Source organism: Micromys minutus, assembly GCF_963924665.1.
Source record: "Micromys minutus genome assembly, chromosome: 7".
NCBI classification, from domain to species: domain Eukaryota; kingdom Metazoa; phylum Chordata; class Mammalia; order Rodentia; family Muridae; genus Micromys; species Micromys minutus.
In genome coordinates, this window is record NC_137976.1 from 17059973 (window position 1) to 17083415 (window position 23443).

Sequence of the window (23443 nt, forward strand, 5' to 3'; positions counted from 1 at the left end):
TCACAGAGAAAGAAGAAACCTCCCTGCTCATTCGGATATGTGGCTGTCTGTGCTCTTCCCAAGGAACGTTTGGTTTCATCTTCAGGTGACAGTGAAACACATATGGACTTTGATCCCTTAAGAACGTGGACACCACCAGTGATGATACTTCAGAAACAAGAACTCTTTATTTGGCTAAAAGTAACACTGGGACATTTGAAGACAAAATAGTTACAACTCTCTTGAGAAGAACAAACACTATGTGTTGAGGAAACTCCATCAGACAGAAGGAAGCCACAGTTCACAATCACAAACAACACTCATCAAAGATAAGCAAACATCCGTGACCTCTAGTCCATGGCTCATTACTTGATGTGATTTGTAGTTTTGTTTTTCTTCTTCTTCTTTTTTCGTCTGTAATGTAAGTTCTGCTTAGCATCACACTGCTAGAAACCATTGAACTTTATATATTATACAGGCTAAATTCAGTTAGAAAAACCTCAGCCAAACAGCAACTGACTGAGTCCAAAAGCTTCCAATAGCCATCCTGTTTTATTGATGGTGAGGAGCCACATTGATTTCAGACACTCCGGGAGCTATTTGTAATAGGATAGGCAACAGGTGAAGACCTGTGATTTGTACCGTAGATGCCATTTTTTTTCAAGGTTAACTACATTGATGTCTATACAAGTATTAGTAAAGACACTTTATTACAAAAATCTGTTTAATTTCAAATTAAGAATAATTGTAAGGCACGTGTCTTGCACAACTGAAGTTAGACAGTTCTTGCCTCTAAGTAAAGTGTTTTAGCAGGTGTATAGTAAGTCAATGAAATAGTTTATTTCTGAAGAGAATTTCTAAACTTTGTTGAACCAAAAGCAAAGAAACAGAAAGAACATAAACTATTCTACAAAAGAAATGTTTTCCCTAGGGATAGGTTTCTTTGTGTCTAGGTGAATTCAGTTTTTAATGAAAACAGCATGTCTGTAAAGATCAAATACCATGAATATAAATATCAGAACACTCTATCTTCATCAAACACTTAGCGAAGGTAAAATGTTTCTGCACACTGTCAATTGGGATACAATTTATATTACATAAAGTAGATCAAAATTTATGAAGATGAAAAAAAATAACAAAACAAAAGTAACTACTGCAACACAGGTATTCCAGATCTGTCCACAGAAATGATATCTGCATGGTCCATTCTGTTTACATGAAGTTTGGGTGTGTCCTTCAGTAGAGTGAGCAGGTCTCTCTCACTCAGCTTATTTCATAAGTGAAACTATGAACATATAAAATGTATTTTGACATTTGCCTCAAGGGGGAGCTTACAGTTCATCTTGCAGATCCTTTGAGATTTCAAGCCATTCCAAACTAATGATGCCATTCCTTACACTGACCAAGAATTATGAAACTATTTTTATTTTCCAGAGCAATGCCAGCCCACTGTTATACCTCCATGCCACTCTCCTTCCGCGTGCTTTTTGAAATCCAGAGTGTAGACTGGTTCGGGCTCGTTTTTGTCCTTCCTTTACTGAAAAACAAAAAGAAATAAATTCAGCTCGTGAATCATATTGAACTAGACGTTTCTTGGTCCAGACGAAGACAACGAGATATTATGAGTTCTTCTCTCCTCCTGAGCACATTTTTCATTCCTACAAAAAAAGTCTGGATTATTCCAATGTGTAAAGATGGCAAACAGTTCTTGCGAATGTTACAAGCAGACAAGCAAATATATTTGCACCTTTTGACTAACTATAGAGTTCAAACCCTCATGTGTAACAATGCCTGACAGTACTAAAACTTCCCATTCTTCCTCAATAAACTGTGTTTTCTTTGGCCATGTTTCTGAATGTTGCCTTATGTGCACTCTCATATAATGGTTGATACAATTAGTGACAAATCATTCACAAGCACATGCTCTGGTCCTAAGTGCAAGGAACCACCTATTGCTGATTTCCACCATTCTTCCTGAACTATACTTAAGTCATTTGTGTCCTGAGAGGTTAATTGTGCCTCTCTCTCTCTCTCTCTCTCTCTCTCTCTCTCTCTCTCTCTCTCTCTCTCTCTCTCTCTCTCTCTCTCTCTCTCTCTCTCTCAAACCAATGCTTGCCAAAGGCAGATGCATATTGAGCTACTTAGGAGGAGCTCGCGAGTTCTTCCTCCAAGATATGTCTGACATGTAACTTCCACTTTCTAGAACTAGACCTAGGCCCTTATGGTAATTTGTGCCTGGGACTCGGATTGTTATTTCCCAGAGTAGTGACTGTTCTGACTCCAGGAAAAGTTCCTGTTTGTAAGTATCCCTAAGATTACATATCAGGATCTGCATTTCTTTGCCTTCGTTTCCTGGATATGATCTCTCACTTGGTCTGTCCACAGCACTCTACATTTAGGGCAAACGTCTGTCCCTAGGCTCCCACACGTCACAGCCTCTAATAGTTTTTGCCACCCTCACAGATATACTCTGGCACCATTCCACCATCCTGACAATTTGCAGAACTCCTTAAAGAAAAAAAGATCTAATTCTAAAGCTCTGAGCATTACAATGCAAAAATACTTGATTCCTATCAATTTGAGTGTTGTGGTGATAACTAAAATTACACATTCTATGGTTATAGCTTCTAACAAATAAGTCAACATAACTTAATTCTTCCAGGTATATCCAGCATAAACAGAAAATAAGTCAGGCAAAGTTTACAAAGATGAGAGTATTTCAAATTGAAGGAAAAATAATTAAGTTAGCCATGTGGCTTCAATAGTAATTAATATTTACTAAAAAAAAAAAAAGTTCTACTAGTTAAGGGAAGGAGAATTATTTTGGACATGGTATGGAATGAGAGAACCCGCCATGTGTACCAGATTGGAATTTAAACTTTCTGCAAGGCACTCAGATGATAATGGAGTGGAGTCTTTGATGAAGTTTCTCCTTGCTTTCCTGGAAGAAAGGAAAAGGGGAGGGTCTAAGAATGATGGACAAAGCACTTGAGCTCATCCCGGCAACTGAAAGTGCCCAATTTTGGTTTAATTTTCTCACACTGAAAATTTGCAAATGAGCAAAAGCAACCACAACCCTTCCGAGTGAAAACAACCACTCTCGGGCACAACAAAACAAACCTAAGGCAAGGCCATTGCTCAACATGTTGCCACATTTCACTTGACAAGTGGGAATGTTTAAATCATGTATTTAGTGTTCACTAACTGTTCTGCTACTTAAAGGGCCCAGTTTAACAGTCTGTCTGCGTAAGAAAAGATCTGCAATTTCCCAAGCCACCACTTTCCCAGCAAGAAATCAATGTGGTTCCATCCATAGTCTTAGGAATTAGAACAAGAAATTACGTGTGTGTGTGTGTGTGTGTGAACTGATGCTTTTTCTTTATGATGATGGTGATGATGATGGTGATGATGGAGAATGATCCCTCAAGCTGACCTTTCATTCATGATAATCCTGCCTCAGTCTTTCCAGCTACCACACTCACCTTGCTATCTTTATAGCTGCACTTAGTTTCTTAACCTAAAAAAAGTGTTTTTGAAATAAAACAGAAGGCTATGATTGGAATCTATACAACATTCCATACATACCTTTAAAGTCAAGCCTTCCATAAAACACAATATTCTCATTGAAAGGTTTAGTTTTTTTTTTTTTTTTTTTTTTTTTTACCCAGCCAGAGACTGGATGGTAAAGTACATCTCAAATGAGGTTACAAACACTCTAACTTGAGACCCACAACATACGCTAAGTGTACAACACAAGGCAAATAAAGGTGACACACCACCTTTCTGACTGAATAAAAGAAACCATAAGGCAAAGAGCCCACAGGATTTATGAAGTGTAAAGGAGACAGTGGATGCCTAATAAAATCCAAGTATGTACTATAGTTGTATGTCCTGGAATTTTACTGACAGCTAAGAAAACTAAACCTGTTTAATATAAGTTAAAGACATAGTGACATTTTTAAAATATGTATTAAAGTTTATTGCAAAGAATTTATTTCCCTTAATTATATGAACAGCAATATGGCTTTTACCTTTTATGCAACATCTGAAAACAGCAGGTTCCCAATGCAACCAGTATCAGTAAGAGCAGCGGAATCGTTGGTATGATGACATAGATTAGATTGGGAATTATGCCTACAGAAGAAAAATAGTTTTTGTGTTCAGTAATAGTTCAGGAAGGACGCCAAGACAAGGTTATCAACACAAGGTTATTAAAAATACAGGGATGCTTTGAAAAAAAATGATAAACAAAATTGTAATGCCCTGGCTGACATGTTCAATTAAAGATGCATGCTTTTAAAATTTCTATTGCATCTGTGGTTCCAACATGAGCTAATTTTCATACTGCATTAATAATCCTACCTGTCTCATTTTTTTAATTTTCTGAATCATTGGACACATTAAGACTTTATATTAAGGAATGACAGTTATTATAATCATTGTTCGCCCAGAAGATAATGAATTATCTTCCTCAATAAGCTCAGTGTCATGATAAGATGAAAGTACTGGGGATTGCAGAACGATAGCACATACTAGGTTGTGAAACCATCATAAGAGAGTCATAAGACTCTGGAGACAATGACCAGATTTAATTACATTCTAGAAATATGTGCTCTTTTTTTTTATTTTTTAGTCAGTACTTGATTTTTTCAAGGGCTTGACAGTATGCATTGAAAACCTAATAGTTACAATGAGTGTAAAGTACATGCAAAACAAAACGCAACATGGAAATAGTCAAAGTCTTCTTGTTTTGTAAATATATATTTTTTTTTGTTTTCTTTATTTCTTGGACTTAATATGTACTTTTTTAACCCTACTCTATCACACTCCATAATGATGGGTATTCTTAGTACATTTAAAAAACAACCAACACTCAAGACCTGCAGAGCATGAAATGAAACCAATCTTATAAGAGGATATAAGAGTAAAATATCTGCAGTTTAATTATTTACTAATGATTCTAATTATGTTTACTGTTATGAATGATGTTACAGACAGATACTTGAAACAGAAAATGCTCAGAGGCTTAAGAGATGTCTGCCTAAGGACAACAAGCTGAGGAACATGGCATTTGGCTTGCAAACTGGAAGTTAATCTACACTCATAAATGTTCGTGCTTCCGAGAAGAGTTGCCCATAGTGAGTTCTCTTCATTGCTCAGTCTTTCCTTTGCTAAGGAGTTCATTTAAAGAGATCTAGTGATGAAGAATTCAAAGCTACATTGCTGTTTCAGATATTTTTAAGTTCATATGTGATGAATTCACTTTATTTTAATCAAAGTCACCCCTCACTCCTCACTCCAAGTGCTCAAAGATCCATTTCTTTTTCTTATTCCGTGTGTGTGTGTGTGTGTGTGTGTGTGTGTGAGAGAGAGAGAGAGGGGGGCGGTCATGTGCTATCTAGTGGGATCAAAATGCAGACAATAGTGATCACAAAGTCCTCAGCCTTCTTTCTGAGGCTTCACCAGGTCTATGAAACGTTTGAAGGATTTCTGAAAGACTTTCTTTTTAAATTACTGTTGACATTTCCAATACAAATGGCAAAACATATCAAATTACATCTAGGAGTTATGGATTTTGAAACACTTGGGTCTTTGGGTCAATATTAACAACGAAAAATAGATAAAACATTTTTGTCCATAGGCTTTACACCATGTTTTTTATTTTTTTAAAAGGAGGTCTAAGGAATATAAGACAAGTTGCTGGCTAATATGAAACTCACATCAGGATTAGATTTGTTTTATTCTGTCATCTGGGGTGGCAGTGGGATAGAAAGCCCATTTGTGTGAACCCCTTCTAACAAGCCACACAGTTGTATCCCGGTGGCAGCTTTGAAGTGGTCAGATAGAGGTTTCTATACAGAGAAGTCTACAGAAGGTATAATCAGGCTTACTTATACCTTATTGCTCAGACACGGCCTGTACATTCAACAGCAAGCCACTGTTCTAAGCCACTAAACAAGCTAATTTAAATGACAGTCACTACTTTAGATTGGGAAATGCTTTGTAGATTCAGGTGTTAATATTGATCACTTGGTTTCATACTAGATGGTTCCATCTGAAATAGAAATTTTAAGAAATGGTTTTCAATTGGAAATGCTATCATTGCATAATTATGTCTAATGTAGTTCAAAAGTGTTGATGGGCCCGTAATTAATGTACCACATCCCTGAAGAACAAGAAAAATTTCACTGGGGTTAAAGTGAAGTATTGGCTCAAAGCACAGTACTTGAGGTGATTGTTAAGAGGCACAGAAGAGAATCACCTGCTTCAGTAACGAGAACATTCTTGTGGGTGTCTTCTGGTTGGTTTGTAAGATACGGCTTTTCCACGGGGTCTGTTGGCTGAATCTCTGTAAACAGCGATTAGCACAGGAATCATTAATAATAATTACACAAAAAAAAAAAAAAAATGCAAGTGTCAGTAAAATGAAAATGTATCAACAAACAGAAAAGAAGGTTGATTTTGATTTCTGAATATCTTGTAGGTAAATATATATTCTAAATTTAAATGTACAAAAAAATCAGCTAACAGTAGTCAATATTTAATTATGTTTAAACAAAACAACCAATTTGATGAATTGCCTTTATAACGCAAACATCATTAACAACCAAGGATGGTACAGTGCCTCAATTGGTCTGCTACAGTCAGAAATGACAAAGGGATACAGGAGTACACAATAATTTGTGAACTACCCAGACCTCCGAGGTACTAGACCATCAAGCAAGGAGAGCACACGGAGGTACCTATGGCTCCAGCTGCATATGTAGCAAAGGATGATGGCCTTATCTGACATCTATGGAAAGGAAGGCCTTTGGTCCTGTGGAGGTTTGAGGCCCCAGTGTAGGGGGATGGTAGGATGGTGGGACAGGAGAGGGTGGGTGGGTGGGGAGCACCCTCATAGAGGCAAATTGGAGGGGGAAAGGGTGGATTAATTGGGGAGGTATTGTGGAGGGGTAACTGGGAAGAGGGATCTCATTTGGGATGGAAAGGACAAAAATGATTATTTTTTAAAAATGTAAGGAATAAGAAACAATTCAAAAGGCAACCAAAGTAAGTTCTGTATGTAATAGAATTTACTGGGAAATAATAATTAGCAGATGACGGCATAGTTGCATGTGGAATTGCTGATTCAAGCAGCAGCCCTCTGAAGAGCATGTCTGTGCTACCCAAATGATGAGATTTGTAGGTGTGCACTCAAATAGAGCCCACACCTTTAAATGGGAGTAAATTAAGATTAAGATTTACAAGTTGTTTCTCTTCTAGTTTTGTATGATGATATCTTTTCAATTTTCAAATTCATGAGAAACTCTTGAGATTTCTTATTGTTAAGATGGTCAGATAAGACCATCTCATATACTTTTCCCTAGAGAAAACAATTGTTGCCTTAACAGTTAGCCAAAGCAAATTGTACTCCTGAGGGGGAAAAATGTAGCAAGGAATGAAAAAGTTACAATTCTTCTAACTAAGCCCCAACCCAGCACTCACAGACTGTAGTGAGGCCCAGTCAAGCTGAACAGCAAACCTACTGTGGTCTTAATGTCTCTTCCAACTTGCTACTAGCTGCAAGAATTTCATCCTAAAGCCCCAAATCTGAACCAAGAATAAGTCTTATCTAGTGCCACACCTCTATTAAACCGGCTTGAGCTCAGGTTAGGCACCTTGGTGTGGTGTCTGCCACACCCTCAACTCATCTACCTCTAACTCTAGAAATTTGTAAGGCAAGAAATTCCTTTTATTTCTCCTGACCTGTGGGAATTCTCTCCCATATGGCACACACTATAACTCCTCCAATATTCTGATAGTGAAGGGAGTCAACAGTGCTTCCCTATGGAACTCTGATAATGCTATTCATGATGTGTGTCATTCTAAATGGAGTTCTCTGAGAACTGAAATAAAACAGAAGGTTACCTTTGTGCAGGAGTAAATCGTGGTATCTGTAATGGTTTCTTACTTAATGAAGCTCTTTGGGGTTGGGTAGTAAGCTTTATACTTTCATTCTATAAACCTATAACATTCTCTTTTTTTGTGACAACTCTAGAGGTTAACTATGAGTTTGAAGCCACCCTGGGCTACATTTTAAGTTTCACACCAGATTTGGTCATTAAGTAAAACCCTGCCATCAAAAACAAACAATAACAATAGCAGAAAAAAGACATAAATGTGTTCACTGTTCAAATAATTAAATTCATTATTTTACTTTTGTTATTTTTATGAACAAAAGTGGTACATGGAGCATTTTACTGTAGTCATTGGAGCATAATAATAGTTTTAAAATGTCAATTGTCATATTGTCCTACAATCTTGATTCATTGGTGGTATAGCCACTTATTTCAACTGATATTTTAGAGTAACTTATATATAAATATAATTAGTCAATAAACTATTTATATTTAAAACATTTTTAACAAACTGTAATATGACTGATAATTAAACAAAAATTTAGTAACATGATTCTATATATGTTATTTTTAGGTAAAGGTAAAACGCTAATGAGAAAATTTTAATTTTTAAAATTACATCTATTTTGGGTGTGGCTGAGGGCTTTGGTGCCATGTTGACCATATAGAGGCCAACAAACAAACTTGAAAGACTAGGTTTTCTTTCTACTACTAGGTTTTCTTCTACTGTATAAATCCCTGGGATGGAACTCAACTTCCAAGCTTGACAATCAATGTCTTTCTCTATTAAGTCATCTCAACAGCCCTAAAGGGTAAATTTAGCACAAATAATATATTTAAAAGCACTGACATAAAAAACAGATGATATCAGTGAACTAAAAGAACATATACGTGTTTTAGTAGAGAAAAAACTTAAAATTCATTTATTCCATTTCTGAATACCTAGGGTAATTTTTGAAAACATTATCAACTTTATTGGCCATGTTATTAGTCAGCACATGGGAGTAAAATCATGACAGTAAATAATAAATTTCAAACTGATTGAGCATATTACATGTACATAAATACATACTTACTACTTAACTCATTTTAACCCTTGACACTGACAATTAATAAATAATAATTACTAAATAATAACTTGTAAAATAATGAATAATAAAACCTTGACATTAATAAATGTCAAGTGCTACATCAAACCTTAAATATCACAGAATTTCAATTGTGTGTCTCTAAGACACAATTAGAAAGAATATTAATGAATAGCAGACCAAGTCTGCACAGGCTTCCAAGACTGTAATGACAGATTTAGCAACCAAGTATAAACTCACCAGGGATAGAAGAAGTTGGCTAATATACTGGAAAGAAGGATAAGCATAAGAGTAAGTCTAATCCAATAATCTCTTGTGCTTCATGGCTTTGTGAGAAAAGAAATTATGTAATTTCAGGAGAATAATAGGAACATTGCCACTTGGTTATAATTGCCTTTTATGGGCACACATTATGAAGTCATGCAGACAGTCCTTCAGAAGTGTTAATATGACCCTTTCTAACATTGTGGAGAAAAATGGAAAAATAAATATATCAAGGCTTAAGTTTCTAACTTGAGTGTCTAAGAGGATCAAGTATATGTTTGCACATCTTTGATTAGTCCTTCTTTCAGGTCAAATTCCAACTCAATTGAAGTGTTTTATTAAAGTAACTCAATTTCACTGTTTCAGCAGGAAGCCATGCTAGTGTGCCATAGGTCAAGGTAAATTTTGCAGTTACTGCACATGACAAAAGAAAACTGACCAAAGTGTCATTTTTCTAAGGCTACAAATCAGAGTAAGAATATAATGTGAACTTAATCCTTCTAACTATGGAGCAAAATGTTGCAGCCAAGTAACAGGCCATGTAGCAAGCATTATGCTGTGACATGATGTACTGAGTCTGAAGGAAACTGCTTTACTCCCCTAAATTCAACAGGTATAAACCAAGGAAGTGTGTATGTCCATAGGCACATTGGTAGTACTTTCTGTACATCCCATTAGTTTTTAAGATATTTTCATAGAGACCATGGTCATTTACAAAACATGAGAACAAATTGTTTCTTGTATAAATCATTATTATTTTCTTTTGGAAACCCCTTTCCCAACAAATTTCTCATTCCCCTTGATTAAGCCCACTATTATGGCTGACTCTACTGCAAACAATGTGCTTCAGTACATTAACAGGGCAAGCTGTGCGGTAATGCCTCTTCCACAGGAATAATAGAGAAAGCCTGGGACCTGTAAAGACAGTCTCATACAAGCAAACACGCGCAAACATCTACCATAACTCTGGATGTCTTTTACCTGGTTCATACTTGCAGATGTAATTGTGCTTCATGTTGCACCTGTCATCGTTCCACTGGTAAAGGTAGGGACCTCCCAGGCCAGGGTTGGCAGTTGGCTGGTGATACATGACTACACATTTTTCACTTCCACAAGAAGGTTCATCGGTGTACCAGTTCCTACAAATAGAGAGCCATGGGGACACTTAGCAACATCTCTCAGAGCTTTTTGGTTTTTTTTTTTTTTTTTTTTTTTTTCTGCCCTAATGACTCCAGCAGGTACAAATTAATAGCTTAGGACCCAATCACAGCTTACCGAAACTGGGAGCTGCTTCCGTCAGACCACTGGTAGAGATCTGGGCAGGCACCCGATGTCTGGCCATCTCCACTTCTCAAAAGTCCGATCCAGAAGTCACCGTCTGAAATACCTGTTCCAGGTTTTGTCAGGTTCTGCAACATGCTCTCTATTAACTTCTGTTCGGCTTCATTCTCGAGACTGAGGAGGACACCTCCTTCACTTTCACAAGCCAGCCGTGCTTCCTGGAAGCTCACCCGGCTAGACAGTTCGTGGAAGTAGGCCATTTTGTAGCAGGGATGTTTCACATCAGCAAAACACACCTTTTGACCTAAAACAATAAATAAATAAATAAATAAATAAATAAATAAATAAATAAACAAACAAACAAACAAACAAATAAAGTAAACTGTGAGGTCTCTATTCATAAGTTTGATATTAATCGCAATAACACAATAATTCAAAATAGAAAAAATATCATGAGTTCTTTCTGCCAAACTATGCCTATGGTTGACATAGTCTCATGATAGTTATGGATGTAAACAAATACCCTCTGGGTGGACTTAAACACCTCCTCTCCAAGATGAAGTACAAACCCAGTGTTGTAAACTGGGTCAAGAACTACTGAATGGGGAGATCACAGGCCACCACGGGATGTTACTACTGATATTGTTGGTATGTATAACATATTATCAAACCTTTCCTCTAAGCTCACATGTCTCCACTCATAGACCGGTGCACCCCTCAGAACAGATTAGAAATGTGTCTATGGGCAGTGGATACTGGTTATCTCAGAAATTCTATAAAGAAAGGGTGACTATAGAGTACTATAGAGCACTCTGCTAGCAATAAGTCATAAATATCAGACTCCTCTACCCAAGGTATTGAAAAAGGGCAGAGCAAGAATGTAAGAGTCAAAGGCTAGGAAGGACTAGGTCAAACCTGTTTTATAAATATGACAGGAGCACTAGATTCAGGTACCCATAGAAGTTGTAATTGTCAGCACAAGATAAAATTAGTCTTGTGATAAAATCAGTCAGCATTTTATTATAGAGTAGGGAGAGTTTCATGAGACCCCACCTTTAAGAAACTGTGGACAACTGATAGTTTCTTGGGAAAAAATAACCAGTTTTCCTTAATAGTTTGAATGGATGGCCCCATACCAATAACTATGTGAACAGCACATATTAGCGGTGATTAGCTATTAATTTTAATAAAAAGAGGGCATAAAGTTGGGAAGGGGTGGGAGTGGAAGATCTGAAAGGAGTTAAAGAAAAATTTGAGCTGAATATGATAAAAAATTATCCTGTGTGAAATTCTCTAAGAATTGACAAAAATATTTTAAGAGCGCCTTCTCACCAAATAAGATCAAAAAGTTTACCTTTCTAATCTATTGTTTTCAATTTCCAAAAGTAATGGGACTTGAGACATGCTGTACGCGTAGAATGTTTGCTGTGTAAGTTCTTCTTCCCAGTACCCACATAAAATGTTTGCCATTCTCTTATACTGTCTATTGAATTTCAGAGTCTGCATGAAAAGTTGTCACGTGTAGGTTGAGGGACCATGCTTAAACACTGGGATAAATACTGAAAAATACTGAAAAAAATACTGAAGCACTTACAATGTTTTACACTTAATTGCAGTCTGTCATGCTCAGCAACTATTACCATACCAACATTAAAGCAAAACCCATCCCCTTAAACTTCAATTTGTGATAAGGAATGACAGTCAAGGTCTGGGCAAACAGAAATTGGTTGAAGATCAAGATCCTCACAACTGTATTCAAGAGATAAGGGAAATGAAAATCAAAACAACCCTGAGATTCCACCTCACAACAGTCAGAATTGCTAAGATCAAAAATTCAGGTGACAGAAGATGCTGGCAAGAATGTGGAGAAAGAGGAACACTCCTCCATTGTTGATAGGATTGTAAGTGGGTACTACAACTCTGAAAATCAGTCTGGCAATTCCTCAGAAAATTAGACATAGAACTACCTGAGTACCCAGCTATACCACTCCTGAGCATATAGCCAAAAGGTGTTCCAACAAATTAACAAGAACACAGGCTCCACTAAGTTCATAGCACCCTTATTTATAATAACCAGAAGCTGGAGAGAACCCAGATGTCCTTCAACAGAGGAATGGATACAGAAAATGTGGGACATTCACACAATGGAGTACAACTCAGCTATTAAAATCAATGACTTCATGAAATTCTAAGGCAAATGAATGATTCTAGAAAGTACATCCTAAGTTAGGTAACACAATCACACACACAAAATCAGCAACAACAACAAAACTACATGGTATACGCTTACGGGTAAGTGGATATCGGCCCAAAAGCTCAGAATACCCAAGATACAATCCACAGACCACATGAAGCTCAAGAAGAAGGAAGACCAAAGTGCAGATACTTCTGTTATTTTTAGAAGGGGAACAAAAATATTCACAAGAGGAAGTATTGAGACAAAGTTTGAAGCTGAGACTGCAGCAAAGGCCATCCAGAGACTGCCCCACCTGGAGTGGGGCATATGTATGGAGTATATGGGGATCCAGCCCATATGCAGCCACCAAACCCAGACAATATTGCCGATGCCAAGAAGTGCATAGTGACAGGAACCTGATAAAGCTGTGCCCTAAGAGGCTCTGCCAGATCCTGACAAATACAGAGGTGGATGCTCAAAGCCAACCATTGAACTGAGAACTGGGTCCCCAATTGAGGAATTAAAGAAAGAATTGAAGGAGCTAAAGGGGTTTGCAACCTTATCAGAACAATACCAACCAACCAGAGCTCCCAGGTACTAAACCACATGGACAGATCCATGGCTCCAGGTCCATATGTAGCAGAGGATGGCCTTGTTGAGCATCAGTGGTGGAAAAGCCTTTCATCCTGCCAAGGCTCGTTGACCCAGTGTAGGGGAATATCAGGGCTTGGGGCTGAGAGTTAGGGGGTAGGTGGGCTAGCACTCTCCTAGGAGTTTGTGGAGGGGAAACTGAGAAGGGGGATAACATTTTTTTAAAATAGCCACACCTAATGTTATATGGGTCCAGGATATGTTGCCAGACCTGTCATTCTATGGCACCCAATCGTTCCCTGTAGATGGAGTTGCTCATGTTCTCAGTAAAAGAACAATAGAGGTGATGATGACAGCACAAAAGAGTGCTTCTGGAGGGGTCAAGATGGAAGCCTTTTATCAGCAGGAACACACACGTTAACCCACATGACCTTGGATGAGTACCAGCTGAGTCTTCATGTTTGAACTCAAAAGCTCCCACCAGGTCAGGGAGAGCAAGGCAGTTTCTTGGAAATTAAAGACATGCTGGACAATTATTATGGCTCATGTAGAATCAGTTAATGCTAACAGGATGAATGCCTTTACATATAATTCTACTTTACTACTGATTTCTACCTTACTATGCACATTTGGTACAAGTCGTGGCATGGTGCTTGCTGCTGCTCTTCTGCTTTTGCATTTGGCTGCTATCACAAGGGGAACTCCAACAGCTGGAATCAAAGGCTGCCCTAATTCCCAGACAAGCTCTGCTAGGGAAGCTCTGATTGACTTTCCCACTGCCTTCCTAGAGAAAGAGGATGATGATGGCCTCCCTTCCCACCCTGGCTGGTTACATGAAAACTTTCCCTGACATTCAGATTTAAATATCATAGTCAAATAAAATCTTCCAGAAATATTTTATGGGAAGGGTAAATTTTCTGTAAGCCATACCATGATTTATGGTACACTGAGGTTATACCCATACTATCTAATTCTACAGAAGTCTCAATTTAGAATCTAGTTGGAAAAAAATCACTTTATGTTTTGCCTTATCTACAAAGACTTTCCACTCTGCATTTCAAAAACATTGATTCTGGATTCCAGGAATATTTAAGAATATTACTTAAATATTTTATAATTTTCTCAAGTAAATTTGCATAAAATTATAGACAGAAATATTTACCCATATTAGATTTATACATACATGAACACACTGACCAGAAAATCTACATGTGTACTTTTAGTTTTAGATAATTCTTAGTAATAACTATTAAACATCTCTATCATTTTCACAACTAATTTTCTGTTGTCATTTCCATAAATGAGTATTTTTGTTTTTATAATTATGTAAAAACAAACACGGCCACTATTGCTGATACCAAGAAGTGCTTGCTGACAGGAACCTAATATGGATGTCTCCTGAGAGGCTCTGTCAGTGCCTTACTGACACAGATGAGGATGCTTGTGGGTAACTACCAGACTGAGCACAGGCACCCCAATGAAGGAGTTAGAGAAAGGACTGAAGGAGTTGAAGGGGTTTGTAACCCCACAGGAGGAACAAAATTATCAACCAACCATACCCCCGCGAGCTTCTAAGAACTAAACCACCAACCAATGAGTACACATGGAGAGAGCCATGGTTCCAGCTGCATGTGTAGCAGAGGGTGGAATTGTCTGGCACTAATAGGAGAAGAAGCCCTTCTTCCTGTGAAGGCTTGTTTCCCCAGTGTAGGGAAACCAGGGTGCTGAGGTGGGAGTAGGTGGATGAGAGGGAGACCATCCTCATAGAAGCAGGGTGGGATGGGAGAGGGGAAAACAATTAAAGGAATAACATTTGAAATGTAAATACATAAAATATCTAATAAAAAATAGAACAATCACAAAATTTTAGCAAAACTTGACAATGGTTTTAGCAATTATATGAAACCAAGGGTAAAATCATGAAGTTATAACAATTTGTTTTTCTTCTTGAATGGAAACAATAACTTAGTTTTATTTTAGCTAAAATACTTATTGTAGAATGCTCTGCAGCTGTGAGGTTGTCAAATGTGTTCCTTATTTATCTTACTATAATAAAATGTAAGCAACTTTAGGTAAGTGTTATATATAGTTCATGTTGTTCAATAAAAACACAGATGACATATTATAAATTTTTCATCAGTTATGAGCCACTCAATTCTAAAAATTGAAAGTTTTAACACAAATTTTAAAAACTGAAAAAATAGTAAAAATGGAAACATGATCCTTCTTCCCTAAGCCAGATTGGTGAAACTTTAGATGCTCAACTAGAATTCAAGAAACTGATCTTTTTTATATTTCTTTCCTATTCCCCTAAAACATACTAAAATGCATGGTTGTATTGCAATATCAGGTTGCATGATCTCTGAGAATAAAGCCAATTATCTTAAACTAAATGAAATATAGTGCCATCTTTTAGTAAGTGTTCTATGTGCAGTTCACAAGAGAACACCAATTCCTTAAGAATTTTTGTTTGAAGTTGACACAGATTTACAAAAACTAAATTATTTATGAGAGATGAATTTTGTGATTCACTTAATTGTAGAGTGCACTGTGGCTGGAATATATTCTCTTACACTAAGAAAATCAAATATGCCATTTTGGGTCAGTTCGGGGATGGTGGTGGCAGCAGCCTTCCATATTTATCGCCCCACAACACAATGGGCTTTCTGAGAAGAGAGTGGTCTCATATTTTACATCCTGATATTTGAAATAGTTACAAAGATTCTATGTAATAGTATGACATCAGGGTTCAAGAAGCCAATCAAAATTTTCTGTAAGGCTAAGGTCAAGAAAACAAAACAGCAGCCAACAGAGTGGGAAAAGATCTTTACCAACCCCACATTTGATAGAGGCCTAATATCCAAGCTATACAAATAACTCAAGAAGTTAGACACCAGAGAATCAAACAGCCATATTAAAAAATGGGGTACAGACTTAAACAAAAAGTTCTCAATTGAGGGATATCGATTGGCTGAGAAGCATCTAAGGAAGTGCTCGACATCATTAGTCATCATGGAAATGCAAATCAAAACAACCCTGAGATTCCACCTCACACCAGTCAGAATGACTAAGATAAAAAACTCAGATGACAGCAGATGCTGGCAAGGATGCAGAGAAAGAGGAACACTTCACCACTGCTGGTAGGGTTGTAAACTGGTACAACCACTCTGGAAATCAGTCTGGCTATTCCTCAAAAAAATTGGACATAGTACTACCTGAAGACCCAGTTATTCCACTTCTGGGCATATACCTCAGAGACACTCCAACATAAAACAAAGACACATGCACCACAATGTTCATAGCAGCCCTATTTATAATAACCAGAAGCTGGAAGAACCCAGATGCCCTTCAGTAAATGAATGGATACAAAAATTGTGGTATATTTACACAATGGAGTACTACTCAGCTATCAGAAACAATGACTTTATGAAATTCTTAAGACAATGGATGCATTTAGAGAATATCATCCTGAGAGAGATAACCCAGTTACAAAAAAACAGACATAATATGCAGTCACTGATAATTGAATACTAACCCCAGAAAGTCTGAACACCCCAGAAACAACTCTCAGACTATGCAGTTCAAGAAAAACAAAGGTCAAAAAAAAAAAAAAAGAAAAGAAAAATCATAATGCTTAATCTTTACACGCCAAGATAACTTTGACTATTTCCAGGTTACATCCTGCTTTACATGTACTTTATGCTCATTGTAACTAGTAAGATTTTAAGGCATACTATGAAATCTTTAAAATTATCAAGTACTGACAAAAATGTATTCATATACTTTTATGCAAAAATGCTTTTAAAATCTGTACATTTATCTCTGTTTTTTAAAATAAAGTTGTTCAATTAAAAAAAAGTAATACTTTGAGTTCAGCAGAACTACAGGTAGTTGGAATGAACAAATAATGAAAAAAGGTTGTTATTATTTTTTAAATACTGACATAGGCTATATGTTTCATAGAACTAATGATAAGAACTGTCGGTTATTGTCTGAGATTGGTCAATAATTCCAAATACGAGTCACCAATTCCAATACAATTTGTACCTTTAAAGGAAATAGAAAATCAGATTTGTTGATACACTACTAAGACGTCCTTTTGGTAAACTATTCAACTAGAGAAGTAGTTCTTGCCCATGAAAAGCTCAACTCTAGACTCATGGCTTACCAAGTTAAGCCCTTTTCCTACCCTCTACACATTCAAAGACACAGATTGTATTAAAAGGCTTTCAGTCTTTCCAGCAAGTGTGTGATACATATTTTCTCACCCCATCTCTAAGGGAAGGAAGGAGGCAGAGAGAGTTTAATAATTTGTCCATGTTCACACAGCTTAAAATTGCAAACTCAGGTTTGGAACCAAGCTCACTGTTACCTGTTGTTCTTGGTGTTTATGCTTCTTCACATGTGTCTGGACGGCTAAGACACTATTTATAGAAGGATTGTTGCATGTCATGGGTCTCTCTGTGGCAGATACGTCAATCTAGTATAGGCATTGGTGAGTTATTGATTGCTGGTATGAGCACAGGATTATGTATTGGGAACTTGTTTCTGAGTGTGGAAGTTTCATGCTGAATAATTAGATCTAAGTTAATTTGAGGACAACTCTCTCTCTCTCTCTCTCTCTATATATATATATATATATATATGTGTGTGTGTGTGTGTGTGTGTGTGTGTGTATCTATGTGTGTGTGTGTGTGTGTGTGTGTGTGTATCTATGTGTGTGTGTGTGTGTGTAATGAAAGAGCAGAAGAGACATCACATATATATGATGTCATTTTTATTTTATTTTATTTTATTTTATCAATAAAACAATTAGGGCCTAAATTGAATGTTGTCTCAAATACCAAAATGGTCACTGTAGTCAGATCATTGTGGTATATACTCAAACAGATTTTTAAAATTTCACCTTCCAGATGTCTGAATGATTACACATGTATCTTAAATGAAGACATAACACAGAAAAGAGTTGATAATAATACAAACAACTACTGAAGCATCAGCTGAATATCCCCTTTCAGAATTGTTTTAAATTACATATGGGTTTCTAGCATTGATCTATATATATATAGCCACCATAAGGTAATGATGAACAGCCGGTAAGGAATAGTGCCTATGATAAATGGGTAGATTATTAAATGCCTAGTAATAAGATTAATCTGCCCAAGAAACACTTAAAGTAATTGCATCTTTGCAACTTGCACTGTCATCATTTTCGACTTTGATGATATCAGGGAATGATTCTGTAACCCTGAATATGCTCTGCAGTTTCATTTATATATTCCTTACATTTAAAGTCCTTTCTAAAGCTACTTAGCGTTCATCACTTATGCAACATTCTACAGTCTCTTTATGATACTAGAGATAGAAGCCTGCATAGAATTGGTTCCACTAGCTAGACCTCTATAGTTAATAGTGAGTTCTTTACTCGCTGTGAAATGATGGAGAATGGCATAAAGTCAGAGACTGAGAAAAAGTTTGTGGGGAGTGTACATTTAAAAATTATGTCTGATTCTATGAAGAGCATAAATTGCTGAAGTCAGTAGCAGACTTATTACCCTTCTCTCTAATGGTCTGTTTTCACTCCACCTTTAAAATGAAGTGTATCTCAATTGTAGTAGAGTTAAAGCTGCACATGTAATAGAGTTCTTTAAAAATTTAAGAGATGCCAGAAATATGGTGACTGCCACGTCACAGCATGTGGGTGATGAGGGCCAGTGATCTGAACTCTAAAAGAAAACACACAAAAAATGTTAAAATACTTCAAGTGTTCTGGAAAAATTTTCACTTGCTTCCAAGTATAGTCCCAAACTAGAGACTCCAAATTTGAATCCCCCTTTTTCATATTATACCATAAAGAAAAATCTTAAAAGATGGTCATAAGAAAAACGTAATCATCAGCTATTGACTTTCTGAACTGAGTGTTTAAAGGGCTGCAACAGATGTTTTCCACACATCTATGTGGCGTAAGAGATCACCATACAATTCAAATCCTCAAATTAGTTTCCCATGAACCATAAATTCAGTAAATACAGTGACTATTATCATCAGAGACTTCTTTGTGTGTCTGTGTACTATCATATTACATTAGATACCCTTAAATCTTTTGTAGATCAGCTCAAGATGTGTTATCCCTAAAATATTTTACCCTTACAATGGCATGTTAAAACGATTATAATGTATCTTGCTGAATGTATTGGTACAGGAACAACATACTTTGTTTGTCAGTGTCTGTCTTTTGAGGTCATGGTGGGTAAGTGATTTTGATCTAAGTGTGATCCAAATAATGGAAAGTAAAAATGCTGTCTCGGTTCTCTCCAAACTGGATAACCAGTCCCCAGTGGCCTAAAATGTTTGCCACACCATTCAGAACAAATATCAACAGGCAGTCAGTAGACATGTTGGGAAATACTGCTTCAAAAATAATACATTTTAAGCTGTTCTATGCTCACCCAGTAACAGCTAGAATGGATCTAATCCTATGATTCAGAAATCCGTTTACAGATGGATAAATTTCAATGTAGAGAGAATCAAATTATCTACAAGAGAAACATATCTAAATAATTGTTTTAATCTCAACTCAACATCATGATTTATACCAAATCAAATAAATCATGCTCAGTTACTTAGAAAATGTCCAGATGTTACCTTCAAGATGCCTATGAATTGCCAAAAAAATAAAATAAAATGAAACAAACATAGCCAAAAGTTTGGAATAATTTGTGTAGAACTATATTGGAAATTAAACTTTTCATCAACAAAGTACTTGAATTCTATTTTCTACTCTGGACATCTCCTCATCCCCTGGAACTTTAAGGTATATAAATAGGCATACAACAAAGGAACATTATTTTGGTTAGTTAAATGCTTCTCTTTGTTTTGAAAACGTCATATGTTCAAGGCATGATCTTTTGCTACTTATTTATTTGCATAAATACTCATAAACAAAAGTAGTGAAATATATAGTTTGTTCCAGCAGATAGATCTTAATACAGACTTCTTATCTTCTGCTAAATTAAGAAGGAACGAGACTTAAACAGGCTCTGAACAGCCTGTATAAAGCTACTGGAGACTGATTGGTTACCTGTATATTTAAGAATTGTACCTGACTGAGTGAAATCCATGAATTGCTGAGGAGAAAGGCAAGCTTAGTATGCCAGATCCTAAAGGTCTGTTTTCTGAACGCATTAGGGTACTGCCTTCTCATATCTACCTCGTTACTGGTAACACCTATTACACAGGTGGGTAAGCCTTCAGAGGACCACATTGCCCTTGTCTGGCAGAAGCAACATTCTCATTCCAACAGTTTGATAAGCATAGCAAGAGCTTTCTTTATGGGTGACTGTTCAGCTGTCCTGTGCAGTTCTCGTCACAGTTGTCTCAGACCCCGAAGAACCTTAGAAGACTTTTCCCAAACTAAGAGAATGGATGAGGTGTGAATTGCTCAGTGACTAGCCAATAAACACTGGGGGCAAAACAAAATCAGATACACAGCAAGGAAGTCTGGCAATTCTGACCTTTCACTGATTTGAGAGACTTAATTGTGCACCTGTTGTTTGCACAAATCCAAATTCTCGTTACCACGAACAACTCCAGCGAAACCTCTACACAACTCCAGTGGGTGTTCACTGAGTGTTCTCCTTTAGAAAGAAGTACAAAAGCAAAGGTAGCAAGGCAGTAGCTCTCCCCTGTTCTTTGTCAGTCCTCCCGAGAACAAAGGCTGCAAACTCAGACATCTGGACTGGGCTGGTCTTAGAAACCATCCCTGTGAGCACCCAGGCTGGACTAGAGCCAGACCAACAGGAGGTGGCATTCATGCGGCAGCAGCAGCTCCTGAGTGTCTGAGCTCTGTCTGCGTAGCTCTACCACTCCCTGTGTTCCACTCACTGTCTTCCAAAGAAAGTAGAGAGCGCCGAGAGCTTGCTCTGTATCTATAGATGGCACTCAAAAAAAAAAAAAAAAAAAAAAAAAAAAAAAAAAAAAGAAAAGACAGGAAACGTTTCTGTTACCCGGGGAGAAGGTAAAGAAAAAGACAATAGCATGTTTTTCAGCATCCCTCTGGACGCCCTACTAAGTACAGTTTTCTAACTCTACAAGGAGTCCCCACCCTAGTGCAGAGTACCCTATGTCGCCCCAGAATCCCAAGTCCCTTGGTTTCTGCTGCGTGGACAATACCCCTACCCTGACTCACCGCTGACCACCCTTCGGGCAAAGGCTCCCTGGGCGCAGAGCAGCGCAGCTCCCAGCACTAGCGAGGCAATGGGGATCATCCTGGCCAGGGTTCTGCAGCAGGTGTCCAGTGAGGGAAAGGCGAGGTCCTCCCGCAGCACAGCCACTGCCGGAGGCGGCTCTAAACAGCAGCTTCCTTGCTTTCCTGCCGGTTCCTACTCCCTCCGTCCCAGCGCAGGAGCTGGGATCCCTGTGAGCATTGCCTTTAGTGACCTGCTACCAGGCTGCCCCGGGCAGCGCTGGGTTGGAGTGCAGGACACCGTGGGCGTGTGTCTGGGAGCAGGGGACGGTGTTAAAAGTTCCTGTGTCTGGATCTGTTGAAAAGGTTAAGCAGGAGCTCTAGCACCAACCCAAGCAGCCGCTTTCCCTTCTCAGGTCTCTGTTCTAAGGGACTGAGCTGGTGTGCCCTGGTCCTGGTTCCAAGAGTAGCAACAGCAGAAGCAGCAACAGCCGCTCTGTGCTGGCTGCGCACTCTTATATATGCCCAGAGCCTAGGGTTCCAGCCCCTAGCTAGTAATCATTTTAACTACTTCGTTCCTCCTGCCAAGCAGAGCATCCTGGCCCCTCCCCCAAAAACTGGAGCCACTTTGAAAAGAGTCCAGTCAGCAGTCCCTCCTCCTCCACTCCGGTCCCCACCCCCTTCCCATTTGCCAACAGACTTCAGTACTCATTTGTGTAAAATGTGACAGCTTTGCTATTAAACTCGGGCAAAAGTTGGCTCCATTTGGTTTTCTCAGAGATAAATGTCCACGGGGATGCCAAGTTTCAGGGTCTTTCTCTTTTCCTGCTAAATTGCTTGATCATATGTATGGCACGATGCAGGGCACTAGCCACTATTTAAGATGGATTGGCAGAGTGGAAGCCAAAATCTACTCAGTGAATTATATAACGTGGAAGCTTTTTCCCCACCTATGTTCTGCAAATAGATTCTTTCCAAGCAGGTTGCTTGAATAAATTGCCACAGAAGCAAATTGAAAAGAATCCTGGAAACCAGTTTTGGAAACTTCACTAATGTAAAATGACTGTATTTCTTTGAACTTACCCATCAGTGGTCTGTGAATTCCATTAAAGGAAAGTATCACTTTAAGGAATGTGTACCTTTCTAAACTTGATCCATTCTACTCCAAGCCCATGACTGACTTGCCATTTTGATGGATCGTGAGAGCTCTTGCAATGAGAGCTTATATATATTCCATGATAGGAAACCTAAAATTCTTCTTAGTATTAGCTTCTATTAAAAGGGAATTTTTTGTTATGTTGCTTTTCATTATAATTCATAATTTGTTATAGTTTTATTTTTTTCTGTGTTCAAGTATGTGACTGTGTGTGTGTATGTGTGTGTGCTCGTGTATGTGTGTTATTGTGTGTGTGTGTGCCTGTACCTGTGTGTGTATGTTATTATATGTGTGTGATTGTGTGTGTTGTGTGTGTTTTGTGTGTGTGTTGTTTGTGTTGTACGTGTATGTGTTGTGGCCCAAAGGCACTGTCAGGATTCTCCCTTACCTTCCTTCTACCTTATTCATTGGTGCAGCGTCTTACATTGAAACCCAGACCTTATCCATATGACCTGTCTCCTTAGCCCAACTGCTGAGGGGTCCCCATCTTCATCTTCAGAGGGTCCATTACTGGAGGGCCACCATACCCACACCCACACCCACGTGGCATTTGGGTGGGTTCTGCATATCCTAACTCTTGTCCTTCTGTTTGAGTGCTGAGTGTTTTAACTGCTGATCCATTTCCTCAGCCCCTATTATATTGCTTAAATGCACCAAGATTTGTTAAATAGGATCATTTTATGTCTTAATGGGAAGCACACTTTCCTCCAAGGTCTAACTGTCTTTAATTTTCTTATAAAATGAGGACTCTGTCTAAGGGATCATTTACTTGGAAAAGGGCAGTTTGCACTACCATAATAAGGACCAGTCTCGTGGAATCAGATA

General features: G+C 37.9%; 1 protein-coding gene across 2 annotated transcripts; it reads right to left on the reverse strand.

Annotated features, from left to right (window-relative positions):
* Nucleotides 1-1431: 1431 nt before the first annotated feature.
* Nucleotides 1432-21581, reverse strand: CHODL (chondrolectin; the record flags this gene model as incomplete). Of its 2 annotated transcripts, none has more annotated exons than XM_080918989.1 (6): nt 21466-21581; nt 10505-10814; nt 10211-10368; nt 6242-6313; nt 4011-4113; nt 1432-1516 (listed from the first exon to the last, which is right to left on the reverse strand). In XM_080918989.1, exons 1-6 carry the CDS (start codon nt 21542-21544, stop codon nt 1432-1434), a joined length of 807 nt encoding a protein of 268 aa, XP_080775115.1. In that variant the 5' UTR covers nt 21545-21581. The 2 variants fall into 2 exon arrangements, with proteins under 2 accessions (XP_080775115.1, XP_080775114.1); XM_080918988.1 differs by having other exon boundaries at nt 6242-6328.
* Between the last annotated feature and the right edge of the window lie 1862 nt (nt 21582-23443).